The sequence below is a fragment of the Xyrauchen texanus genome, chromosome 16, assembly GCF_025860055.1.
Source record: "Xyrauchen texanus isolate HMW12.3.18 chromosome 16, RBS_HiC_50CHRs, whole genome shotgun sequence".
Taxonomy (NCBI): Eukaryota; Metazoa; Chordata; class Actinopteri; order Cypriniformes; family Catostomidae; genus Xyrauchen; species Xyrauchen texanus.
Window position 1 is genome coordinate 5339064 of NC_068291.1, and position 22628 is coordinate 5361691.

At 37.0% G+C, this 22628-nt stretch overlaps 1 protein-coding gene across 2 annotated transcripts in view; it reads left to right on the forward strand.

Moving 5' to 3' along the window:
* Positions 1-20805, forward strand: part of mthfd1b (methylenetetrahydrofolate dehydrogenase (NADP+ dependent) 1b) — a 42488-nt gene extending 21683 nt beyond the window's left edge. For both annotated transcript variants that reach the window (XM_052145312.1, XM_052145313.1), the window contains exons 11-28: positions 189-362; positions 4620-4756; positions 5300-5346; positions 5444-5551; positions 6691-6765; positions 6864-6966; positions 7264-7340; positions 8891-9031; positions 9119-9187; positions 14175-14286; positions 14613-14752; positions 14975-15016; positions 15250-15350; positions 16798-16975; positions 17093-17200; positions 18299-18451; positions 18707-18817; positions 20569-20805. In XM_052145312.1, the coding sequence (XP_052001272.1) occupies positions 189-362; positions 4620-4756; positions 5300-5346; positions 5444-5551; positions 6691-6765; positions 6864-6966; positions 7264-7340; positions 8891-9031; positions 9119-9187; positions 14175-14286; positions 14613-14752; positions 14975-15016; positions 15250-15350; positions 16798-16975; positions 17093-17200; positions 18299-18451; positions 18707-18796 (1855 nt within the window). In that variant the 3' untranslated portion in view covers positions 18797-18817; positions 20569-20805. The remainder of the gene's footprint in view (positions 1-188; positions 363-4619; positions 4757-5299; positions 5347-5443; positions 5552-6690; positions 6766-6863; positions 6967-7263; positions 7341-8890; positions 9032-9118; positions 9188-14174; positions 14287-14612; positions 14753-14974; positions 15017-15249; positions 15351-16797; positions 16976-17092; positions 17201-18298; positions 18452-18706; positions 18818-20568) is intronic.
* Positions 20806-22628: the final 1823 nt, after the last annotated feature.

Here is a 22628-nt window from a genome sequence, read left to right on the forward strand (position 1 = left end):
CCCTGATTCATTTTACGACTGTGTTTTATCTTGGCAGCAGAATATATATCTTTAGTGCTCTATATATCACAGGTTTTAGCATGACTTAAGCACAAAGCTATTACAATTATATCATGCTTTCTTCACCTTTGACTTTGTTGTCTTTTGTGTTCTTGTGTTTTAAATAACAAGTAAATTAATCTCTGCAGTGATATTGCCATTTCTCGCTCCTGTGTGCCTAATCCCATCGATTGTCTTGCCAAAGAAATTGGTCTTCTCTCAGATGAGGTTGAGCTCTATGGCAGGACCAAAGCCAAAGTCCAACTGAAAACAATTGATCGGCTGCAGGCTCAACCTGATGGCAAATATGTGGTTGTTACTGGGTAAGAAAATGTTTGTCTTTAATTTTGTAGCACTGATGAGCCAAAAAATCAGAGGTGAAGCAAATAATGTTGATCACGTCCTAACAAGGCCACATGCCAAAGTCTGGGTAGATAAGGTGGCAAGTGAACAATCAGTTCCGTAGTCAACGTGTTGAATGCAGGAATAAAGACCCGAGCAACTTTGACACTGGCCAAATTGTTTTAGCCAGATGACTGGGTCAGAGCATTCATGTGGAAGTCAATTTGACATGTGCCACCTACCTAAACATCGTTGCAGACCAGGTACACCCCTTCATGGCAATGGTATACTCTGATGAGAGTGGCCTCTTTCAGCAGGATAATGCAGACTGCACACATTGTTCAGAAATGGTTTGAGGAACATGAAGATTTCAAGGTATTGCCCTGGTCTCCATATTCCCCAATCTAATAGTACGCTAATAGTCAATCTCAATCCGATTGAGCATCTGTGGGATGTGCTGGACCAACAAGTCTGATCCACGGAGATCCACCTCACAACTTGCAGGACTTGAAGGATCTGCTGCTAATGTCTTGGTGCAAGATACCACAGGACATCTTCAGGGGTCGTGTAGAGCCACCACGAGGAGCTAGTAAGTAGTGGAAATTGGGAATGCCAAATTGGGTAGAAAAGGGGATAAATTAAAATAAAATATATATCTGTGTGCCTCTTGTACTCGCATTGATAATGCTGTTGGACCACAGTTTAGACCCAAATAAGTTGTTTTTTATACTGGGTACGTTTGCTGCAGTCCGATTCCGGACTTTCCCCCTCAGACTGAAAGGAAAGAGGAAAAACACTTGCAAGGTAATGACTTGTGCCTTGAAGACAACCTTGGGCACGTAGCTCACCCTCGACTGGAGGACAGCCTTGGAAAAGCCTGGGCCAAAACTGGAACTGTCAACAGTATTTTGTGCCATTTATGCACACCACAGTGAACTACACTTGCCCCTTTGCACCACATGCTACACTTCAGCAGATGTGCGTTTCGAGCAATGCATTTTCAGCCCTGATTACATCACGCTTACTCTTAGCATGCATCTAAAAGGCATCTCCCTTCTTCTGTGTCCCCCAACATTCCCTGCCACTCAAAGTGCCACGTGTCTCATAACGAAGATCCGGTTGGTTGCCTTTTGCAAATAAACCTGCAATTCCTCCATGAGCATCTGGATCAGGTCTTACCCCATCCATGCTTAAAGTAATCATGGCAGCAATGGCCACGGGTCACGCTATGGTGGGTGGCCTGTCTGTAGGTAGATTGAAGTGGGCATGTAGACCAGTGCCATCTCACCTAGTACATATCCCTGTGTAAAACATTTCTGCAGTGCTGGAAGTTATTCGCTTTAAACATTTCGAACCATACCCGTTTCACACACTATGTTGCTGTTCATTTTTGCTTCAGGAAGCTTGTTTGTGACTTAAAGGCTTGTCTGTGATAAGTCCTTGTATCAACTCCTTTGGTTGACAGCAGAATGGTTATTGGGGACATTCTAAAACGCTTCGCATGAAAAACAATTAACAAGGAGAACAATGCTGGGCTTTAAAATGACATGTATATAATCAACAACAACAAAACTGTTACCGAGGGGGGCGGAGCTTAGCAAAGGGGCAATTCTTTTTAATTAATAATTTGATTGTTTAATGTCATGCACATGGTCTCTAGATTCCTTGGGTTGTTATCAGTTTAGTTGGCCATAATGCCTGTCCACCATTTGGAATTGATCATTGATTTGTCAACTAATCTTTAGACAGTGCTGGTCAAAATTTACTTTAGAAATTTTTGATATAACAAACCATTTGCAGGTTTAACGCATTAATTTTATGACAAGGATGCCAAACAAGAACTTAGAATATTTTGACAATGACACAAAGTTTCGTCAATATGTAAAAGTATTGCAAAGATACAGCCTGATGTCTTTGACAATATCAAGAAAATATTTTGCTTGTTTTCCCATTAATGTATTAAATTATTATTAGGCTATTAATATTACAATTAATTTGCCCTGCCATGGTTCCATATCAACATCATCGCATATAACTGACACTTGAGACACCGACACGCGCGTTTGAGGATTCTAAAAATGAGGATTACTCATTTGAAAGAATTTTAAAAACGGACTCCAAAACTACATCCCACATCAAAATTCAATTACAAGTTGATTATATTCACAAATTATGTCAAGAGTGCTTGTTATAAAAGAGACGCATCATTCTTCTACCGTTGTAGTTTGAGCCATAATAATATTGTCATTATTGAATTAGTGTGCTATTAGGAGTAGGCTATTTCTAGTCTATGACTGACATAGCTTCTTCGATTTTTTCCCACTAACATTAATGTATAGGCCACAAGAGAAATATCAAGCCAATAAATTAAGATCAGAATATGTTGAGATAGATTCAGCTGTTCCTGCGCTTTGCGGAGCTCTCGTCGTCTCTGCCAGCTGTGAGAGAATGCGCCGTTAATGCAGGGACAGATGCCAAAAGCTCAATCCATTTTTGCTTTCTCCTTCTGTAGTGAATAAACATTCAAGTTATGGCCATTTGAGCCCTCGTTTGGCCGCAACAATATTGGCCCCAATGTCAGTTGTGATTCATGAAATTTTAATCTCTTCTATGTCCCAATCGTGCATGACCTCGGTCAGCCCCTCAGCCAGTAACTCTGTAGTGTGGTTCTCTGAGATGAAAGTATTTGAGACATTTTGCCTCCAGTTTCCAATCCTCCAAAATATCTGATATCTGATTTAAAACCGAAATATTGCCAAATATGCCACGTGACCTTTTCCTTTATCACCAGCTCCATCATTGCTCACAAAATGGACAAAGATTCTCATTTTCCGTACGTAATTTCCTGTGATAATAAAGTGTGTGGTGGTGGTGTAGTGGTCTAAGCACATAACTGGTAATCTTGTAATCAGAAGGATGCTGGTTCGAGTCACACTGATCAAGGACACTCATAACCTCTAGCATCTTAACTGTTCAAAGTTGCAAACATGTCTAGGCCTATAACTTTTGAATCTTAAGAACTGGAAACAAAATACATTTTTTACTCTTAATTCTTTGGGTAAATCCGAGACACAATGGGTTGCCTCATTTTGAAGCTCTGTCCACTCGATTTGTGCGTTTTGAATTTTCTAAATAAACCTTTTTGTAACTCCTCTGATCTTGACATATGTCAGATTTGCTTAAAGTTTTGCACATATTATCTACAGACATTCATGACAAAGTTGTGGAATTTCTGATCATGGACCAAACAGTTTTTTATACAGCATCAACAAATTCAACAGCGATCACTCCAAAATGAATGAGGCTGTATCTTCACAGCACTTTAGCATATTGTCACAAAACTTAATCTTATCACAAGCATGGCCTGAGTGTACCTGTACAGTTTCAGCACCGTGCTACCAGTAATTTTTGCTTATACTTATGAATAGTTAGGCCTAAAATCAAGAAACTGGTCTCGTTAGATTTCTTGGGTCATATGTAGTGTTGTCAAACACTGTCAAATGATACAAAACTTTTCTATGTCGCCTATATTTGGTGTCTGCTATTTTGAATTTGGTCTTCAAATGCTGTACTTTAGAAATGCATTGATATAATTACGAAATTTGGTTTGCGTCATCAGGGACATGAAGGTACTCTTAAAGATTGTGGGCAGCACCATTTAATGGTCAAATTATAAAATAAAATGCTTAGAACTTTTAGAAAATGTCTCCTATTGTCATGAGACTTGTGTTGTTAGCTTACTTGTGTCATACGGAGTAAGGTGATACCAAATTTGCCATGGTGGCCATACTTCCAGTGCACCATTTTAAATTTCATTGAAAACCTACTTTTTCAACTCTTAAGTCATCAAAATCTTTTATATACTGATAAACCAAACGATTCTCGAATAACGCATCAACTAAATAGATGGCAAAACTCCTAAAAGGATCCAAGGCTGTATCTCAGCAATGCTTTGGCATATAGACATAAAACTTTGTATGAGTCATTGCCACCACACCCTCACTGCACCATATAAATGTGTTGACTGCCACCTATTGTTCAAAATTTATAATTAATTGAATTGTAAAATAAGCAGTTCTACTTATACATATTTCCTTACATTTTTTTTCTACTCGTGACTGTTTTTCCTAGATTGATCACAATGTGCAGTTAAATTTACTTGTAATGGATATGGCATACTTGGCTTGTTGCTAAATATTTTTTTATACACTCTTTTTTTTTTTTTTTTATTAATGTAGAATCACTCCAACTCCCCTTGGAGAAGGAAAGAGCACAACTACAATAGGTTTGGTTCAAGCACTTGGCGCACATCTCAAACTTAATGCATTTGCATGTGTACGGCAACCATCACAAGGACCAACATTTGGCATCAAAGGCAAGTTGTACTTTTTATGTATTTTTTATTTTTTTAATTTATTATTATTTTTATCACTTTTCTCCACAATTTGGAATGCCAAATTCCAACTACTTACCATGTCCTCGTGGTGGCATGGTTCTCATCTCAATCTGGGTTGTGGAAGACGTTGTGCATGACACCGCAGAGACTCGCAGCATGTGGAGGCTCATGCTTTTCTCCACAATCCACGCACAACTTTCCACACACCCCATTGAGAACAAGAACCACTAATTGCAACCACGAGGTGGTTACCCGATGTGACTCTACCTTCCCTAGCAACCGTGTCTCCAGGGGTTGTAGTCGGCGTCAATACTTACGGAGCGACCCAGGCCCCTAGTTGTTTTATTTTAATCATACTGTACTGTAACTATCTAAGTTAAGGTTCAGTCAAAATCTTTGGTGCAACATTCAGTACCACATGGCAAAGGGCCTTGGATGTGCAATCAATTCTGATAATTTAGCAATTTTTCCTGGTTCTGAGAGCTTTAAATCACTACATAATTCTCACTGTCATATCTGTAGGTGGTGCTGCTGGAGGGGGCTACTCCCAAGTTATTCCCATGGAAGAGGTATTCTTTTATGTTAGCAACTTGTTTTGTTCAGTTAATGTAGATGTATGAAATCATTAGTTCAGTGTCAGTAATGGTCTTCTATTGCTTTTTTTAGTTTAATCTACATCTGACTGGTGACATTCATGCTATCACAGCAGCTAATAACCTGGTAGCTGCTGCAATTGATGCTCGAATCTTCCATGAAGCCACCCAGTCTGATAAGGTAAGGTACTGCTTAGCTGTTATGATTCAACTGGTGTTCATTATTAGCTGCTAGCTTTTTTGAGTAAATGTCATCTAGGGCTGGACAGTATGATGATGTATACATACATATAAGCAAAATATACCCATATGAATCGAATCTGAATCTGTCTCAATACCCAGCCCTAGTGTCTTAAATAATTTGTTTGATTATCGTAATTTATATTATCTTTTTTTTTTGTCTAGTCATCATTCGTGTAGACTTAATACAAGTTAATACTTGTTGCCATTCAATTTGGGAGATTAAGGCCTAGTCCACACTAAACCGTTTTTGTTTGAATACCCCTCTTTTATTCTCTCCGTTTTTTTTCTTCCGTCCACACTGAGATGGTGTTTTTTTGTCCACGGAAACTGAGCTTTTTGAAAACGCACTCAAGTTGACGTAAAAAGCTGTTTTCGCTTTGTAGTGTGGACTCTGAAAACGGATGCTTTGGAAAACGATAATGCATTTTTAGTCATGTGATCTATCCAACCAAAACAATCAAGATGGCGGCCCATGTTATAGCAGCGCTGTTGTACTTGATACTCACTTTGATAGTGTTGTTAAAAAATAAATGTTACTTTGTACAACCATCACATTGCGTTCCTTCAAAGGTGAAGGGAAGTTGACTCTGAATTGGTGTCAGGACAATTGCGTTTCAGACCATACATGCAATGGGGATTTTCCGCATGCGCAGTGACACGATTTAAGCGTTTTCATATGTTTCAGTGTGGACGAGCAACTTTTGGAAAACGCTTGAAAATGTTAGGGTAGACGGGGAGCGTTTTTGAAACTAAAAAGCCGTTTTCAAATGTATCCGGATTAATGTAGACGTAGCCTAAGAGACTCTGTATTGTCAATACAATATTTAGAGTGCCTGATAAATGTCTTTGTGTTCGGCAGCATAACAGAACAATCTTTCAATGTTTAAATAATGTAACTCCATCAGCCCAACCCCCTTCTGATCGGCATTCGCCCCAAAATAAGAATTTGATTGTTTAATGTGCATGTCAGCTTTATAAAAACTCTTTGATTGGTATTGGTTGTAGATTTTAAATAATTTCCATACATCATTCATTAACCCTAAAACAGTGTCTTAATATAATCTCTTACTACGCTAGGCTCTCTTTAATCGCTTGGTACCCTTGAGCGGAGATCAGAGGAATTTTTCCCCAGTTCAGATCAACAGACTTAAAGTAAGAATATTTATTTTGCCATTTTAATACTCCCCTTTAAGCTTTACCTCAGATTTTTTTCCTTCAGCAGTGGCATGTGTTGTGTGTTCTACCTACAGAAACTAGGCATAGAGAAAACTGACCCCAGCATGTTAACAGAGGAAGAGATCACCCGCTTTGCCAGGCTGGACATTGACCCAGAGTCCATTACATGGCAGCGAGGTGCGTTGTTTTTTTGTTTTTTTTTTAACCCTTGAATGCAGTTACAGGTCATTTGACTCTAAACTTTTAACATCAATTTACATCAACTTAATTTTACATTTTTGTGCAAATCTATGGCTGTTGAACTGTGATTTAACAAGCCGGGTCAATTTGACCCTCTTAAGTACTACAGTGCGTGGAACGGCACAGAAGGGTCCAGTAAAACTAAAATGTTTTATAGATTGCTTCTCTTTGAAAACATTGCTAGTGTTATAGAATATGCATGTATTTTAAATGTGATTTTTGTATTTGTTACAGTGCTGGACACAAATGATCGTTTCCTGAGAAAAATAACTATTGGCCAGTCTCCAACTGAGAAGGGTTACACCAGAACCGTAAGCTTTATCGCACACCTAAACAGATGCTTCATATAAAGTATACTAATATATAAGCAATAAAACCCTCCGATTGCCAAATTCAAGACACTTGATTGTAGTGGTGCACGAATCAGGAAATATGAGGCCAATATGATCTCTGAATTTTTTTAACACCAAGCTCTGGTGATACAGATTTTATTTATTTATTTTTTTAAATGTGCCCTTTGCCACACTTTTGCAAGTTAAATTGTGCAGTGTTAGATGTTTATGTCCCACACTACTTTTAACATTAAATAACAACATAACTGTAGTTAACATGAACTAATGAACTTTATGTTAGTTACAAAATTTACTTTTACATTTTTAAAATCTTAGTTAACATTGTTAGTTCATAGTGCATTAACTAATGACAATTTTTAATTTTAACTAAAATTATAATTAATAAAGGCTGTAAAATATATATTGTTCATTATTTATGATACTTAATGCATTAACTAATGTTAACGAGTGAAACCTTTTCATTAAGTTACCAAATTTACATTAAAATTACTTGTGAATTGCTAATATTTATTTGTTTTGAATTATTCTGTTGTCAATATCAGAAGGTCATTGTGACATTGTAAGCAGTAAAATCCATGAGAGCATCACACAAAGCAGAGATACTTTCAAAAATAAGATATATACATTACAAGCCCTAAAACTGCTCCAGTGAGAAATCATCAATATCTGTGATTTTTGTTTTCTGTCTTTGGTGTTTTGCTTAAATACAAATTAATTAATTATGTAACAGCAATATTTATTAAGCAATTGCATGAAGATGCGGTGCCGTTATGATTAAAATGTAATTGCTGTGATTAGTGTTAATGTGATCAACATCAATCTGATTTAAAGTGGGATACTCGCAGAATAAAGCTATGATGAGAGACTGATGAGATATTGAGAGCATCTGGAGAGCACGCATGTTTGATTGACACTGCGAGTGAGAATATTGAAGGGAGTGAAACTGAAAGTGCTCATGATCCCTCAAACAGTCACTGTCACTCAACACCGTCTGATTGTCATGACTCATGTTACATCACATATGCTCAGATTTGTGTGCGCATGTTCATTTGTTTTAGTTTTTATACCCATTTAAAAAATTAAAAAATATTCCATCTGTGCTCGTGGTGCAGCGAGGCAGAATTTTGACAAAAGCAGTTTTAGACACTTTTGTGTATCTTATCACATTGATATTGGTCAGAAAATCATTGTAATAGATTACCAAATAATATCGATTTTTTTTTTTTTACATTTTTTTTTTTATATTGTTATTCAAAGGGTGTATTCTTAAGATGCATTTGTGCTGACTTCCAGTATTACCCATTTCTATAAAGGTGCAAACTAATCCAGTTTACATGAAATAATCTGCTCCCAAGCAGGTTTGAGTTTACAGACCTGTTGGTGTTGCAACAAATTCAAGATAAGCTTTGAAGAATGCAACAATCCATTGGGTCAAATCATCAACAATGATATCCAGGTACAAAGAACAAAGCCCAGCTCCAGTAACCACTGAATGTTTTGTTTTGCAGGCCCAGTTTGACATCACTGTGGCAAGTGAGATTATGGCAGTTTTGGCTCTCACCACCAGTCTGGAAGACATGAGGCAGAGGCTTGCAAAAATGGTGGTGGCCACCAGCCGCAGTGGACAGCCTGTGACCACAGAGGACCTGGTGTGCGGCTAGCATACGTAAAAAAATGTCTTGCTAAGATGTCAAGATATTTAGCCGGTGATTGATTCTGTAATGTTTGTGTCTTAGGGAGTGTGTGGAGCTCTGACAGTACTCATGCGAGATGCCATCAAGCCAAACCTCATGCAGACACTAGAGGTGAGAGGAGTTATATCACATGGACAGATTGGGTTGTTGTTGTTGTTTCCATCATAGTTTTCTTTTTACCCCCCAAAAAATAATACATTTTTTAATACATAAAATTAATGACTATACCAAATTAATGGTCTATAATGACTAGGGGTATAACGATATATCCCATTATAGCACACATACATCACCCATACACTTGATTGTTTGGGTTGTTCACCAGAATATACATGTTTAAGACGTTTCCTTTTGAATGTCAATAAGACATTCTGCAGATATCTTTTGAGACGTTTATGATTAAGAATTATTTGATTTTATGATTTAGATCTTTTTAAGATGTTTAGCAGATGTTTATTAGAATGTGATGCTTTCCAGACAAAAGATATAAAAAGGACATCTCGGAGATGTACGTGTGCTGGGTCGTGGGTCATGCCACTTTTTTATATCATGATACAAAAATTTGACAGTTTGCATCATGGGTTTAAAAAAATTAATCTCCATTAACAAAACTATCCATTTCTCAAAATTTTTACCAACAAAAAGTTTGACCAACAGAAGCTGTGGTCAGCATAGGCCTCATTTCTCTAAATAAGCATAATGCTGTGTTACTAACTTTACATATTAAGTCACATAGATGATAAATTGAAGAAGCACAAAGCTCGTTCATTTCATATAAGGGATTCAGATAGATTTCAGACTGTTGATTTGCTCCGTATCATGATTAAAGTTTACTCTGTGTGTGTGTGTATGTATGTGTGTGTGTGTGTATATATATATATATGAGCTAATATTTGGGATGGTATCATTTTGACACGCTTCGCGATCAGAACTGCAATATTATTAACAAAGATCGTTCATCTCTTATTGCTGCACTGCTCAGAGTGAGTATACCACCATATACACGCGGCTCAGGACAGACATTGGTTGTTACTAATTATACAAGTGTGCTACTGACTAAGGTAGCAAAACAGAATTGAAATGGCTTGGCATAATGATATGCAGTCTCCACTGACGAGGCCATTGGTGACAATGCCATTGTCAGGTGATCGCGTATTAATTTATATGTGGATCTGGATGTAAAATTACTTTTTTTAATGATTGATACATTCAGAGACTCTCAGCCTAAGAAACTGCAGAAAAATCACAACAAAAACAAATTTACTTTGACTTTTTTTTACATTATTTGACATAACATATCTCTGGGTGTAAATAAGGTGTCTCTGAAAAACTGCTTTTGTTTTGTTCCCAATTATGTCAAATGTATCTGAGAAAAATTGTGTGTCGATATGACAAAGTAATTAAAAGTTATAGCATTACAAAAATAATTTATCGTAGTGTCCAAAAACTTCTCCATGTGCCCAAAAGCCTCTCCAAACAAATAAAACATAATCATTTTACATAAGAACTAATTACACACAGGGCTCGCGTTGAGGGGGGATGCGAGGGGATGCCGTCCCCCTTGTTGCAAAAAATACCAAAAAGCATCCCCCTTGTTAAACCACCATCCCCCCACTTACGCCCATTTCACACATACTCCGTTTGCGGTGCGTATGTTTTTCCGTACCCATGTTAACAGGTTAGAGCTTTTACACTGCACGCGTATGCAGTCCGTCGATCCGTTCCAGTTGCAGTGCGTATACAGCAGTGCAGCGATGGTTTACGGACAGAGTCTATTTTTGCTGCGCTGCACCGCACTGAATTAAAGTGGCAGCGCATTGTTCACATTAAAATAGACATAGATTGTCAAGAAACTGTAATAATGTCATCATATACGCATAATTACAGTTAATGTGTTCTACAGTTACTAAATTACAGGGTCAAGGAAAACAAAAAATTATGATTATAGTCCCAAAAGTTGCAAAATGCAAAAAAGAAAAAAAAAAAAGACAGTGATCCCAAATGAGTCTCATTCTTCTCCTTCTTAGCAACAGATATAGCGCGATAGCTTTTCTTCTGTCAACAACTCAAACTACATGTAAAACAAAGAATCACAGTGATTAAAATTTATTTTCATACTGTTTCAATGCCTTAAACAATCTCAAAGTTAACGTTTGGATTTAAAATAAAAATTCCTTACACATTTTTGATTTTGTGGCACACAGAAACTGCGGATCAGTAGCTAGCGCACTGCAAACGTAGCATATGTGAAAGCACTATAGCGTGTGCTGCTCCTGTACCGTATACGCACCGCAGACGCACTACACACGGAGTATGTGTGAAACGGTGTTACAATACCCTTTAGATCAATTGTGTCATGAATTACAGAACTAATCATGAAAGTAAAATATTTCATTTTAATGTTTGATAAATAACAGACTTTAAATTAGGGAGATTAGCCGGTCAGAATTATATTTCGACATGCGTAAGGTTGCCAGATTTCTATAGGGGATATCCCCAATCAGATCGGAACACTTGTACAGTTCCCGCAATCCGTTTTTTTGAAAACAATGTAAAATAAGTATGTTGGAGTTTGTGATGGATTGACTTTTTTCTTTCCTAGTGTTCACATGAAACTTGCACCACAAGTTTTCAAATGTTCACGCACATTCTAACATGGTCGAATAGTAGATTGAAGTAGAAAAAATGCTTGTCTGCAGTGGGTTGAGTGATCTAGATAAAAACCCTTTTCATGATCATAACCTGGATTCTTTTCACAAAATAAATCCTAAAATACAATTACAGAGGGTGTCAGGTGCATATTATGACCATATGTTCTAAGTGGCAATGAAGTGACGTTGATTTTTGTCCTGATCCATTAAATTAAAAATAAATAAATGCAATTCACACAAACCATTTACTTGAATACACCTCTTCAATGATGAACACTTTTCAATTGTGGAGTAAAAAAAAAAAAAAAGGCTCATTAAAAGCTAAAATTTCTGAAAAAATCAATGTGGGTATGACTAGTGCAGAATAATCTTTTATTGTTATTTCTTAAAGAAATAAGCAGTGAAACAATTGTTATAAAATATGAATAAAAATGCTTTTGTTCTCCAAATCAAAGTCATTGGGTATTAGTAACCAACATGTAGGTAGTTATTATGTTGTTTATGTTGACCATAAAACAGAGCAGACGCCTTCAAGTTTTAAAAAACATCTGAAAAATATGTTTGGAAAAAGTTTTGGAAATTAATGATTACGTTTTTTATACTTGTGTATTCAAGGTGCAAAGGTCTTGAATACTTTGAGTCCAAATTGGACACAAAGATTACATTTCTGAGAACATGACGCAAGTATTTTAAACTAGATTTTTAAAAGATTTCTCATATCCCAGCTTAAAGGGTTAAAAATATACACATCATGCCCGTGGCCTTTTTTTATAATGTGAAAAACACGAATTTATGAGGATTAGCTGATTTTTTCATCCATCCATCCATCTTCAACCGCTTATCCGAAGTCGGGTCGCGGGGGCAGCTGCTCCAGCAGGGGGCCCCAAACTTCCCTATCCCGAGCCACATTAACCAGCTCTGACTGGGGGACCCCGAGGTGTTCCCAGGCCAGTGTGGAAGATGTAATCTCTCCACCTAGTCCTGGGTCTTCCCCGAGGCCTCCTCCCAGCTTGTTATTTCTTAATAATAACATCAACATCAGCTTTCTAGCTGGTTTTTAAATTGTTAAAATAACCAAAAATCATTGTTGTCGTCAGATTGACACAATGACAGGAAGCTATGCCGTCATCAGTTATGCTTCAAATGTTGCGCAGCCATGGGAACCAGCTAAACCTGCTGACCTCACCTTTTGTTCCCGAGGTACTTTGATGGAAAAGTCATTGTGACCACCAACCGGCAAGATGAAAAACTTGAAAAAAAAATTAAAACGGTATGCTGTATACAGTATCTTAATTTCAAACTGCTGTGTGTTCGAGGTTACTGTGCTTTTCTATACCCACATTTCCATTTTTTTTTTTACTAATCTGGCACATGCCAATAACACTCTCTTGAAATATCTGCGATCATGTTTGCCTCTTATTGAATGTCTGCTTAATTGTGTGATTGGTAATGCATTAACACAATTCCTTTCAAATAAATTCATCATTTCAATGCAACAGTCATTATAACATTAATATCAGATTGAATGATGTTGCAGCATCTTTGCAAAGACAAGATCAGGTCTGTTTAGAGATTATTTCTTCTTGATGCTGTCAGGTGTCACAGCACGATTAAAAAAACATTGTCCCAACTAGAATGTGTGACCATTACCCCTACGCTAATTCCACATTCTTTAGTTTCAGCACCCCTTTTTTGCTTCTGTATCAACTACTTTTTCAGTAGTAAGACAGGATTAAATTAGATTCAACTTTATTGTCATTGTGCAAAATACAAGTACAGAGCCAATGAAAAGGAGCCCAGCAAGCTACTTTTTTCAACGAGTTGCAGTGTAGCATGTCATAAAATGTGTAATAATAAATGTGTGACATTATTTGTACTCGCTTCAATCACTTCAAAAGACCAGCTAGTGTTTGAAATAACTTCAGATTAGGATCATCTTTGGATTCTGATGATGACTTCTGATTGACATCTGATGATCCCTCAATGTCTTTGTGTATGTGTGAAAATAAACATGTCAACTAACAAGCCTTCAATGTGTGGTCATCCTCATAACTACATTTTGTAATAAATGAGTGATACAGGAAAGTCAGTGCTTCTGTGGTGTTGTTTACTTCCACCTCTTTGAATCAAACGGCTACTCAGAAAAGGTGGAAGGTTCTTTTAAAGCTTTTTTGCGTTTTCACATGCAAGACATGTGCTAATGAGCAAGAGCGTGATCGCTTCATCACTTTGGGGATTGAGACTTTAATGTGCAACTAGTAAAAATGCAAATTCTTACTGATTGTGCTCGTATGTTTGCAATATTCCACGAGACTCATGACACCGAGAGAGTTTATATGCCTGATCTCTTCAAAATGCACAGGCGTGGAGGCTTCATTTGTTGATTATCTCCTGTTCTCATGATTAATTATATGTTGAGTGAACTGTCTTTGCTTATGGCTTTTTAGGGAAATCCTGTGTTTGTTCATGCTGGACCTTTTGCAAACATTGCACATGGAAACTCCTCAATCCTGGCTGATAAAATAGCTTTGAAACTTGTTGGGCCTCAGGGATTTGTGGGTAAGTTACTCAGATCAATGCCAATATTCCATCTTTGTCATAATTTATACTAACCAGTTAATTTATTCAGCAAACTTGCCAAAAATCAAGAGAATTTTTCTGTTTAAAAAGCATTATACAACCGTTTTGGGCCTTTAATCTCATTTGACATGTGGCGTTCCTATAGTGATGATATTTATGGTACCTTCACGTAAAAAAAAACTCTTTCTGACATGTAATTATGAGTTTGAAGAATGTTGTAAACTGTACATTTTATTTTGTATTAAACGACTGGTTATATGTGAGGATTTTGGAGGGTTTACACTCTTCTTGTCAATTTTTGGCAGTCACGGAAGCAGGTTTTGGAGCAGATATTGGTATGGAGAAATTTTTCAACATCAAGTGTCGTTACTCGGGGCTCACGCCTCATGTTGTGGTCCTGGTTGCAACAGTTCGAGCACTGAAGATGCATGGTGGTGGACCAACGGTGAGTTTGAGATGAATTTCTGTTTTTTCTAGTTGGAGGAAAAATGCAAAGGAATACTTAAGTTCATTGTGCCCACATGTGAAGCCGAAAAGGATAAATACAGCTTTAAAACCAGCAGAGTAGAACAAAAATTGCAATCATATAACCTGCTGTATACACCTGCTCTGTTTAACCTAGTACAGTTTGTATTGGGTTTTCTTTCATTTTGTATCTAATCTGTAGGTGACGGCTGGAATGCCTCTGCCAAAAGAATATATTGAAGAGGTAAGATTGTGTTTTATTTTCTGCCATTCCTTGATCTTTTAACATATGTAATCATTGAAATGGTTCTGGTTAGTATTTCACACGGGCGTATAAATGCTGGCAAGCAAAGCATGTTTGGCCAATTTTGTCAAAACGCTATTAAAGGGATTATTAAAAGAGACAACAAAAAGTGTTACTAAGTGAATACTGTAGCACATTTCCAGGACTATTAATGATGAACTGATTTCTTTCAGAACCTGCCGCTGCTGGAAGCTGGCTGTAGTAACATGAAGAAACAAATGGAAAATGCTCAGCTTTTTGGGGTGCCAGTAGTCATAGCTGTCAATGCTTTCAAGTAAGACTGTACTTGCTGGTTAAACTTATTCAGTAGAAATAAATGTTTTTGATTATTACTTTATTCTGTCCTAGCTTAATGTGAAAATGCTAGCCAAAATTAGCCAGTAATAGGTTGGTTGACATTTTCAGCATTACTCTGTTTGTTTGAGCATCCCAGCCTGACATGGCAACAGCATTGGCTCAAGCAATGGTACAAGTTTGGAGTAAGACTATGTATTTGGCTGACCAAAGTCATATGGGGAATGTCATTATTTTTGCAGTTCCGTTTAGTGCGACCAGTGGCACAGAAATTACACACTTAACCTACATACTAATAATAATATACTGCATAAAATTGTATGCAATAAATTGCCCTCGCCCAAAGGATCGAATTGTATCATGATGGCGCTAAAGGCCCGAGAATACTTTTTTTCTGCATTTCGAAACATATCGCACCCGGTCAACCGCATTGCGAGGGATGTCATAAAATGGTGATAATTGAACGGCACGTTATTTCATCAATATATTTTTGAGGCATCGATATATTCAAATTGGCCAACATTTGCATGCTTTCCAATTCACTCAGTTGGCCTCTGTTTAACAGTCTGGCATAATAGCGTTGGGAGACAATTTACTGAAGCGCGCGCACACACACAAACACACACAGGAAGAGTTGAAGTGGCACAGGAGATGGCGGTCTACAGTTACAAAAGTTTTGGTACTTCAAGAATGAACTTGGTGACATTGAGTTTGCAGGAAATTATGACATTTATTATGCAATCTCTCTGTATGTAGCCTTGAACAGGTCTTTCTTTCAAGCTTTCAAACCACAAAACGACATAGCTGTAACTGAAAATACATTGTGTAGTCTATATGAAAGATACATGTAAACAATATATCATCCAGTGATGGCTAGAGTAAATAATCTTTGTCCATTGATAACAATTTGGGTCCAATTTAATGGAAATGTGTGTGTGTGTGATAAATTAATGTTTTTCTAATTTTAGAATGTGCCATGTGGTCCGCCATACATGTCCGGTCGGTCACACTTTATTAAAGTTGTGTTGAGAAATATGTCTACAAAGACTTGTGCATTAAGCAGCCCTATTTAAATCTGAAAAAATCCGTCCGTCCGTCCGATGTGTTAAGGCATAGATTCAAAGCCTACTATCAAACTATACTTTTTTGACTACGAGTAAATACAAGTGCGTTCGACACGTATGGAATGATGGAGGCATAGTGGGCTAAAGCACATAACTGTTAATCAGAAGGTTGCTGGTTCGATCCCCACTGCCACCAGCATTGTGTCTTTGACCAAGGCACTTAACTTCAGGTTGCTCTGGGGGGGATTGTCCCTGTAATAAATGTACTGTAAGTGCACCAACGTGGACAACCAAAATAACTTTTGCCTTAACCCTGAAATTGCTGTATAATTATTAATCATGTCTGACATCTTGTGTGCGCAGGACAGACACAGATGCTGAGCTGGATCTGATCTGTAGACTGGCCAAAGAGGCAGGAGCGTTTGATGCAGTGCGCTGCTCTCACTGGGCTGATGGAGGCGCAGGTGCTGTTGATCTCGCCAGAGCAGTGCAAAACGCTGCAGACTCACCCAGCAGCTTTAAATTTCTTTATGACACTGAGGTAACTATTAACTAGATCGTAGACATTTCATAAGTTTGCAATGTTACACAATAGTAATGCAAGTAAGCTCAAAGGATCAGTATTGATTCCGTATCCATTTGTGTTGGTATCTGACAGCTACCCATTGTAGATAAGATCAGAAACATTGCACAGAAGATCTATGGTGCAGATGACATTGAACTCCTCCCAGAGGCCCAGCAAAAGGTGGAGCTGTACAGCAAACAGGTTTGAATCATTGATTGTCCCATAAAACGAATTATTCGTAGACCACTTATTTCCTGAACCAAAAGAAGGTAACACCGAGATGGCTATTTTATCAATGTCACATGACCAAGAGAGCTGTTGAGCACTATACTGCCCCAGATATGCATTAAATCCAGTCAGTGGATGCTCATGTGATTTTAGTTTGATTCTAAATAATACCTACTGAAAAATAAAGAAAACAGATGATGCTTGTTTGCTTCATACATTATTACAATCAAAAAATGATTCATTTGTTGTTGTTTTTTCTCAGTACTTTTTTTTCCTGCTATCACCATTTCTTGAACCCTAAAACATTTTATTTTTTTCACACTGCATATGATCACACTTTGTTTTTATTATTATGGATTATGTGGTGATACAATAATGCGGTGTAAAGCTGAAAACAGTGAAAATAATCCAGGGTTAATAAATCTGTATCCAGCTGTAATGGACAATCGACCTGGGTGTTCGCCTGAACATTTTGTTAATTTATAGAGAGAAATGCACATTAGGTTTGAGCCGATCGACGATGGTCAGAGTGATCACAATAGCTGATGCCTTTGACGATGTCAAGAAGATATTTGGCACGTTTTCCCATGTATTACATTATTGTTATTAGGCTATTATTATTATCAATTAATATTACAAATAATTTTCCATGCGGCACACAGACACACGTTTCAAGAAACACACTTTATTATATTAAGAACAGATGACAGAAAAGCTGCTTTCCGTATGAAATTATCTAAAACAAACATCTCGGAGATGTATCTGTGTATTTCGGGTTAGGCAATAAATTGATCGTTTGTTGCAAAGAATGTTATATTTTTAATTGGAAGAATATAATTTTTTTTGGATTTTAAAATATACACTTTTTAAGTGCACACGGTACATTCAACTAACATGAAGAATAACAGTTATTTCTTTAGAACACTAACAGAAGTTAAAGAAGAGAGGGGTAGTTTGGAGTATATAGAAGATACTGGAATGTTTGTGCACTTATTCCAGATTGAATCCTTTTAATAATGCGGTTGGCATCATGTTCATGCAGTTTTTTTTTTTTTTTTTGTCTCCCTCAAGGGTTTTGGAAATTTACCCATATGTATGGCAAAAACCCATCTGTCTCTCTCTCATGAACCTGACAAGAAAGGTGTTCCCACTGGATTTGTTCTTCCAATCCGAGACATTCGTGCAAGTGTCGGGGCAGGCTTTCTCTACCCTCTAGTTGGCACAGTTAGTAGCATTATACTTTTTGTTCAAATTTTTTTTTACGTGTTATGCTGACATATTTTATAATATAAATGTGTAATACAAAAAAAAAGAAATTGACTTTAAAAGAAACCGCTGTGTGGAGCGACTTGATTCAACCACCAAACAATTTTCCTTTTTAAATAATGAATTCAATCATTTTCAAGAAGAACCAATGTCATTATGCAAATAAAGTGGTATTTGGTATCATTTATAAACTAAATTTGCTTTTTGATGCAGATGCCAACTATTCCAGGCCTTCCAACTCGTCCCTGTTTCTATGACATTGATCTTGACCCGGCGAGTGGAGAGATTGTTGGACTGTTCTAAATGGAAGCATTTCCAATTGGGGTATGTATTCACTATTTTGAAATTCCCTCATTTACGCATGCTCATGCCTTCCCAGATGTGTTTGAACTTCTGCTGAACACAAACATTTATAGAAGAATCTATCTCTGTAGGTCCATACAATGCATGAATGGTGACAAACTTTGAAGCTCCAAAAAGGAGATATACAAAAATAATAAAAGTAATCCGTATGACTCCAGTGGTTTAATCAGTGTCTTCTGAAGTGATCCAGTTGCTTTTGGGTGAGAACACGCCTATATATAATATATAGATGGATAGATCTATCTATATCTCCTTTTTCACTGTACATCTTGACATGGTATTCTCTAGGCACAATCATGATTTCAAGATTGATTACATTTCCTAGCACTTGACACAAGTGCAGAGTGCTAGATACGTGTAATCCCCTTGAAATCATGATCACCAAGGAGACTGCTGAACATTCTTTTGGTCTGTTCTCCCCCAAAACCAACTGGATCACTTTAGAAAACATTTATTGAACCACTGGAGTCTAATGGATTATTTTTCTGCTGACTTCATCTCCTTTTTGCAGCTTTTGGAAATGTGGTCACCATTCACTTGCATTGTATGGATCTACAGAGATATTCTTCTTACTTCTGCAGAACAAAAACAAAGATTTTAAAGGGGTCATGACATGGGTTTTTTTTATTGTATTATTATGTTCCCTTAGGTGCAATTATAGTATTAATATATTTTTTTTTAAGAAAAACTTTTAAAATCTAGTGATTTATGACCTTTTCCCACCCTGTTTCTCATCCTCTGATTCAAACAGTCTGTTTTGGGGGCGTTTTCCATTTAAGACTTCAGTGTTAACGCCCACTGTTATGATTGGCTAGCGTCAGTGCCTATGTATCAATTATTGACGCCCCAGCCAGAACAATATGCAAGTAAACTAAGTAAAAACACTGTGATTATTCATAATGAATGAAATTGCGCTTTAAAAAGTAGTTTAAAGTTTAAAATAGATTACTTACAGTTTGCGTCGTCGTTGTTCCCAGAATAGTCGGCACGGACTTATCTTTGAGCAACAGTTTTCTGGCAAAGCCAGCATCATATTGAGATTTGTTCTCAAAACAGTCATCCTTAAAATGTACAGAACAAACGCTTAAGTTAACCTTGCTGTGACTGGGACGTCCGCAAAAAATAAACTGCATCCATTTTTCCCTGACGTCTGGATCTTTCGGCAGCTTATTCAGAGGTTTTGTTTGACCACAGCCAGGAACAGCACATCTGTGTGGCATCGTAATTTTCCTGTGCACAAGTAGTCTCTGTCAGAGCTCGCTGTCCATCGACTGAACACTTGTGAGGCGCACGGCGATACGAAATGAGCGTAGTTGACTTGCGCTTAAAGCGTAGTTATCTTGTGCTGGAGGCGGTCATATGCAAACGCTGGTACGTCACTTCTAACCGTCACATCACTTCTAACCATGAATCCAGAACGAGCTGTATTTTGAGCTTGATTAAATGATTCGTTTAGAATGGGGAGGACGTCTTAAAATATTAAACTTGCAGGACGTTTTAATGATACAAAGACCTCTTATATACCAAAAGATCAAGGCAAATTTGGTTTCTCATGTCATGACCCCTTTAAGTCATACACATCTGGAATTGCATGAGTGTGAGTAAATGATCTGAGAATGTTCATTCTTGAGAACTATCCCTTTAAGTAAACGCATTATGCCATAAAAATGGTACATATTCTAACAGATTTCTTTTCTTAATTGCTATTGCAGTTGGTGGCCTTACACACAGGATTCCTTGCACTGTTCTTCGCAAAGGTTATTTTTTGTTCGTTTGCCTCTTCATAGAGATAAGATGTGATTTTGTTGTAATAACATCTGATACATACTGTACTGAATACAAATACTTTTGTCCATTTCTGAATGAATCTTTCTAATAAAAAATATTCTGGCTACTAGACTGGAGCAAAAAAACAAACTAACACTAAACAATAAATCAAAATAAAACAAGTCTGATTGAAGTGTGTATGGTTTTGTGGTTTTCTAAAATATAAAAATCCCAATTCCTATTAAATACTGTTCTATAAAGAAGAATGACATTATTAATAATGCTTATAATATACTAATACATTAGTTAGGAATACAACTAAATCATCATTTAGTTTCTAGGTGTATTGAACTATTTCTTGCAGTCAATATGAAGCTTCCACCACAAATAATTGTAAACAATCGGTTAAATAATTGCAAACAGTTGCCTCACTTCACTAGCAGTCTTGCTGCAGTCTTTGAGTCTGTTATTTAGCTTCAGTAACATGTGTTCTTGCGTTTGATTACGAAGAGCTGAATTTGAAATCAATCGCATCCATTTTAAACTGGAAAGTATCATATTTTGTAACCCTTCCAATGTTTACCTTGACAACATTAGTTCTGCCAAAAAATACCATAGTTACTACAGGTATAGTTAATTAAAAAAGTTAAACCTGGTGGAAACTTTTGGTCAGGAAATATGTAAAAATGCACACAAAAAAAAAATCAAAAATTAATTTTATTGTAACAATAATTGCAGTAGCTTGTTATTTTGGCCGAAAATATTGGTTGCCATGGTAAATGTTTTCCACAGAACAGATAAGATCATTAGTGTCAAGCTAACCATTATTCATCATACTGAACTGATGTCTTTCTGTTTATTAAAGACTGAACTATAAAGAAACTGCATGACACTCAACAGTACAAAGTACTTTTATAAAGAGCGACTCAAAACTTTGAACTTGCTCTCATAACATTGTTGCCGCTTCTCGCCCTGTCCGATACTTTTTCATCTTTCTGTTTGGCGAGTGTGCACGATAACAGTGGTGTGTCATGATGTCAAGTGGAGTGACCTGTTGGCCACATCACCTCCACCCCTGGCCATGCCTTTCCCTTGCTTGATATCGTGGTGAGAGACCGAGTCTATCAAATGACATTGAGGAAAACAGTCACGGCCAGCGCAACGGTGTGAAAGCGTGCACTGAGCAGAGCGCATTTGCTCTGAACAATTTCAGTTACTTTTACCAAGGAAATAATTACACATTTATCAAAATACCACGTGACCCAACATGTTTGGCTATGGGACCCAATTTTAATCTACACTGTATAAATTTAAGAAGAGGGCTTCCTCAGCTGAGTCTTGGTCCTCAAAAAGGATCTTCATCATGTACTGGAAACATCTTATGAAGTTTTCGATCACCTTTGGCTTACTTGCTGGGAGATTTGTAAGGGGCTATTCTTTGTAAAGCTGATTTGGAACAATATGCAATGTAAATTTAAAATAAATTGAGTTGAATTTCTGGCTGCTGTTTTTTGCCAGCCCAAAAGGAAGTTAAGATAGAACCACAAAATGAAGGTTAGACAAACTTGGGTTGCAGGAAAGTGGTTTAAATTATTATTATATACTGTGAAATTTTTACAAAATGCCATGTGCAATACCAGTATGCATTGAACAATAATGAAGAAAAGGTCTAATTAAACTTTAAGGTTTTCTATTTATCATAGATTTTTTGCCGAACATTTGTTGGTGCACAACATCGTTGAGATCGAATCCACACCAAGCACATTTGTGGTGTTTGGGGAATTCCCCACTATGTAAAGTGCTTTTAGTGTCTAGAAAAGCACTCTATAAATGTAAGGAATTATTATTACTAAGTAGTGATGTGGTCTGGATATTTAAAATTACTTATCTAGCCTTAAACGGAAAGTTCATCCAAAAATAATTCTCCCATTATTTACTCGCCATTAAGCTGTCTAGTTTGATTTACTCCAAATGTACACAAAGATATTTTGGAAAATATATGCGT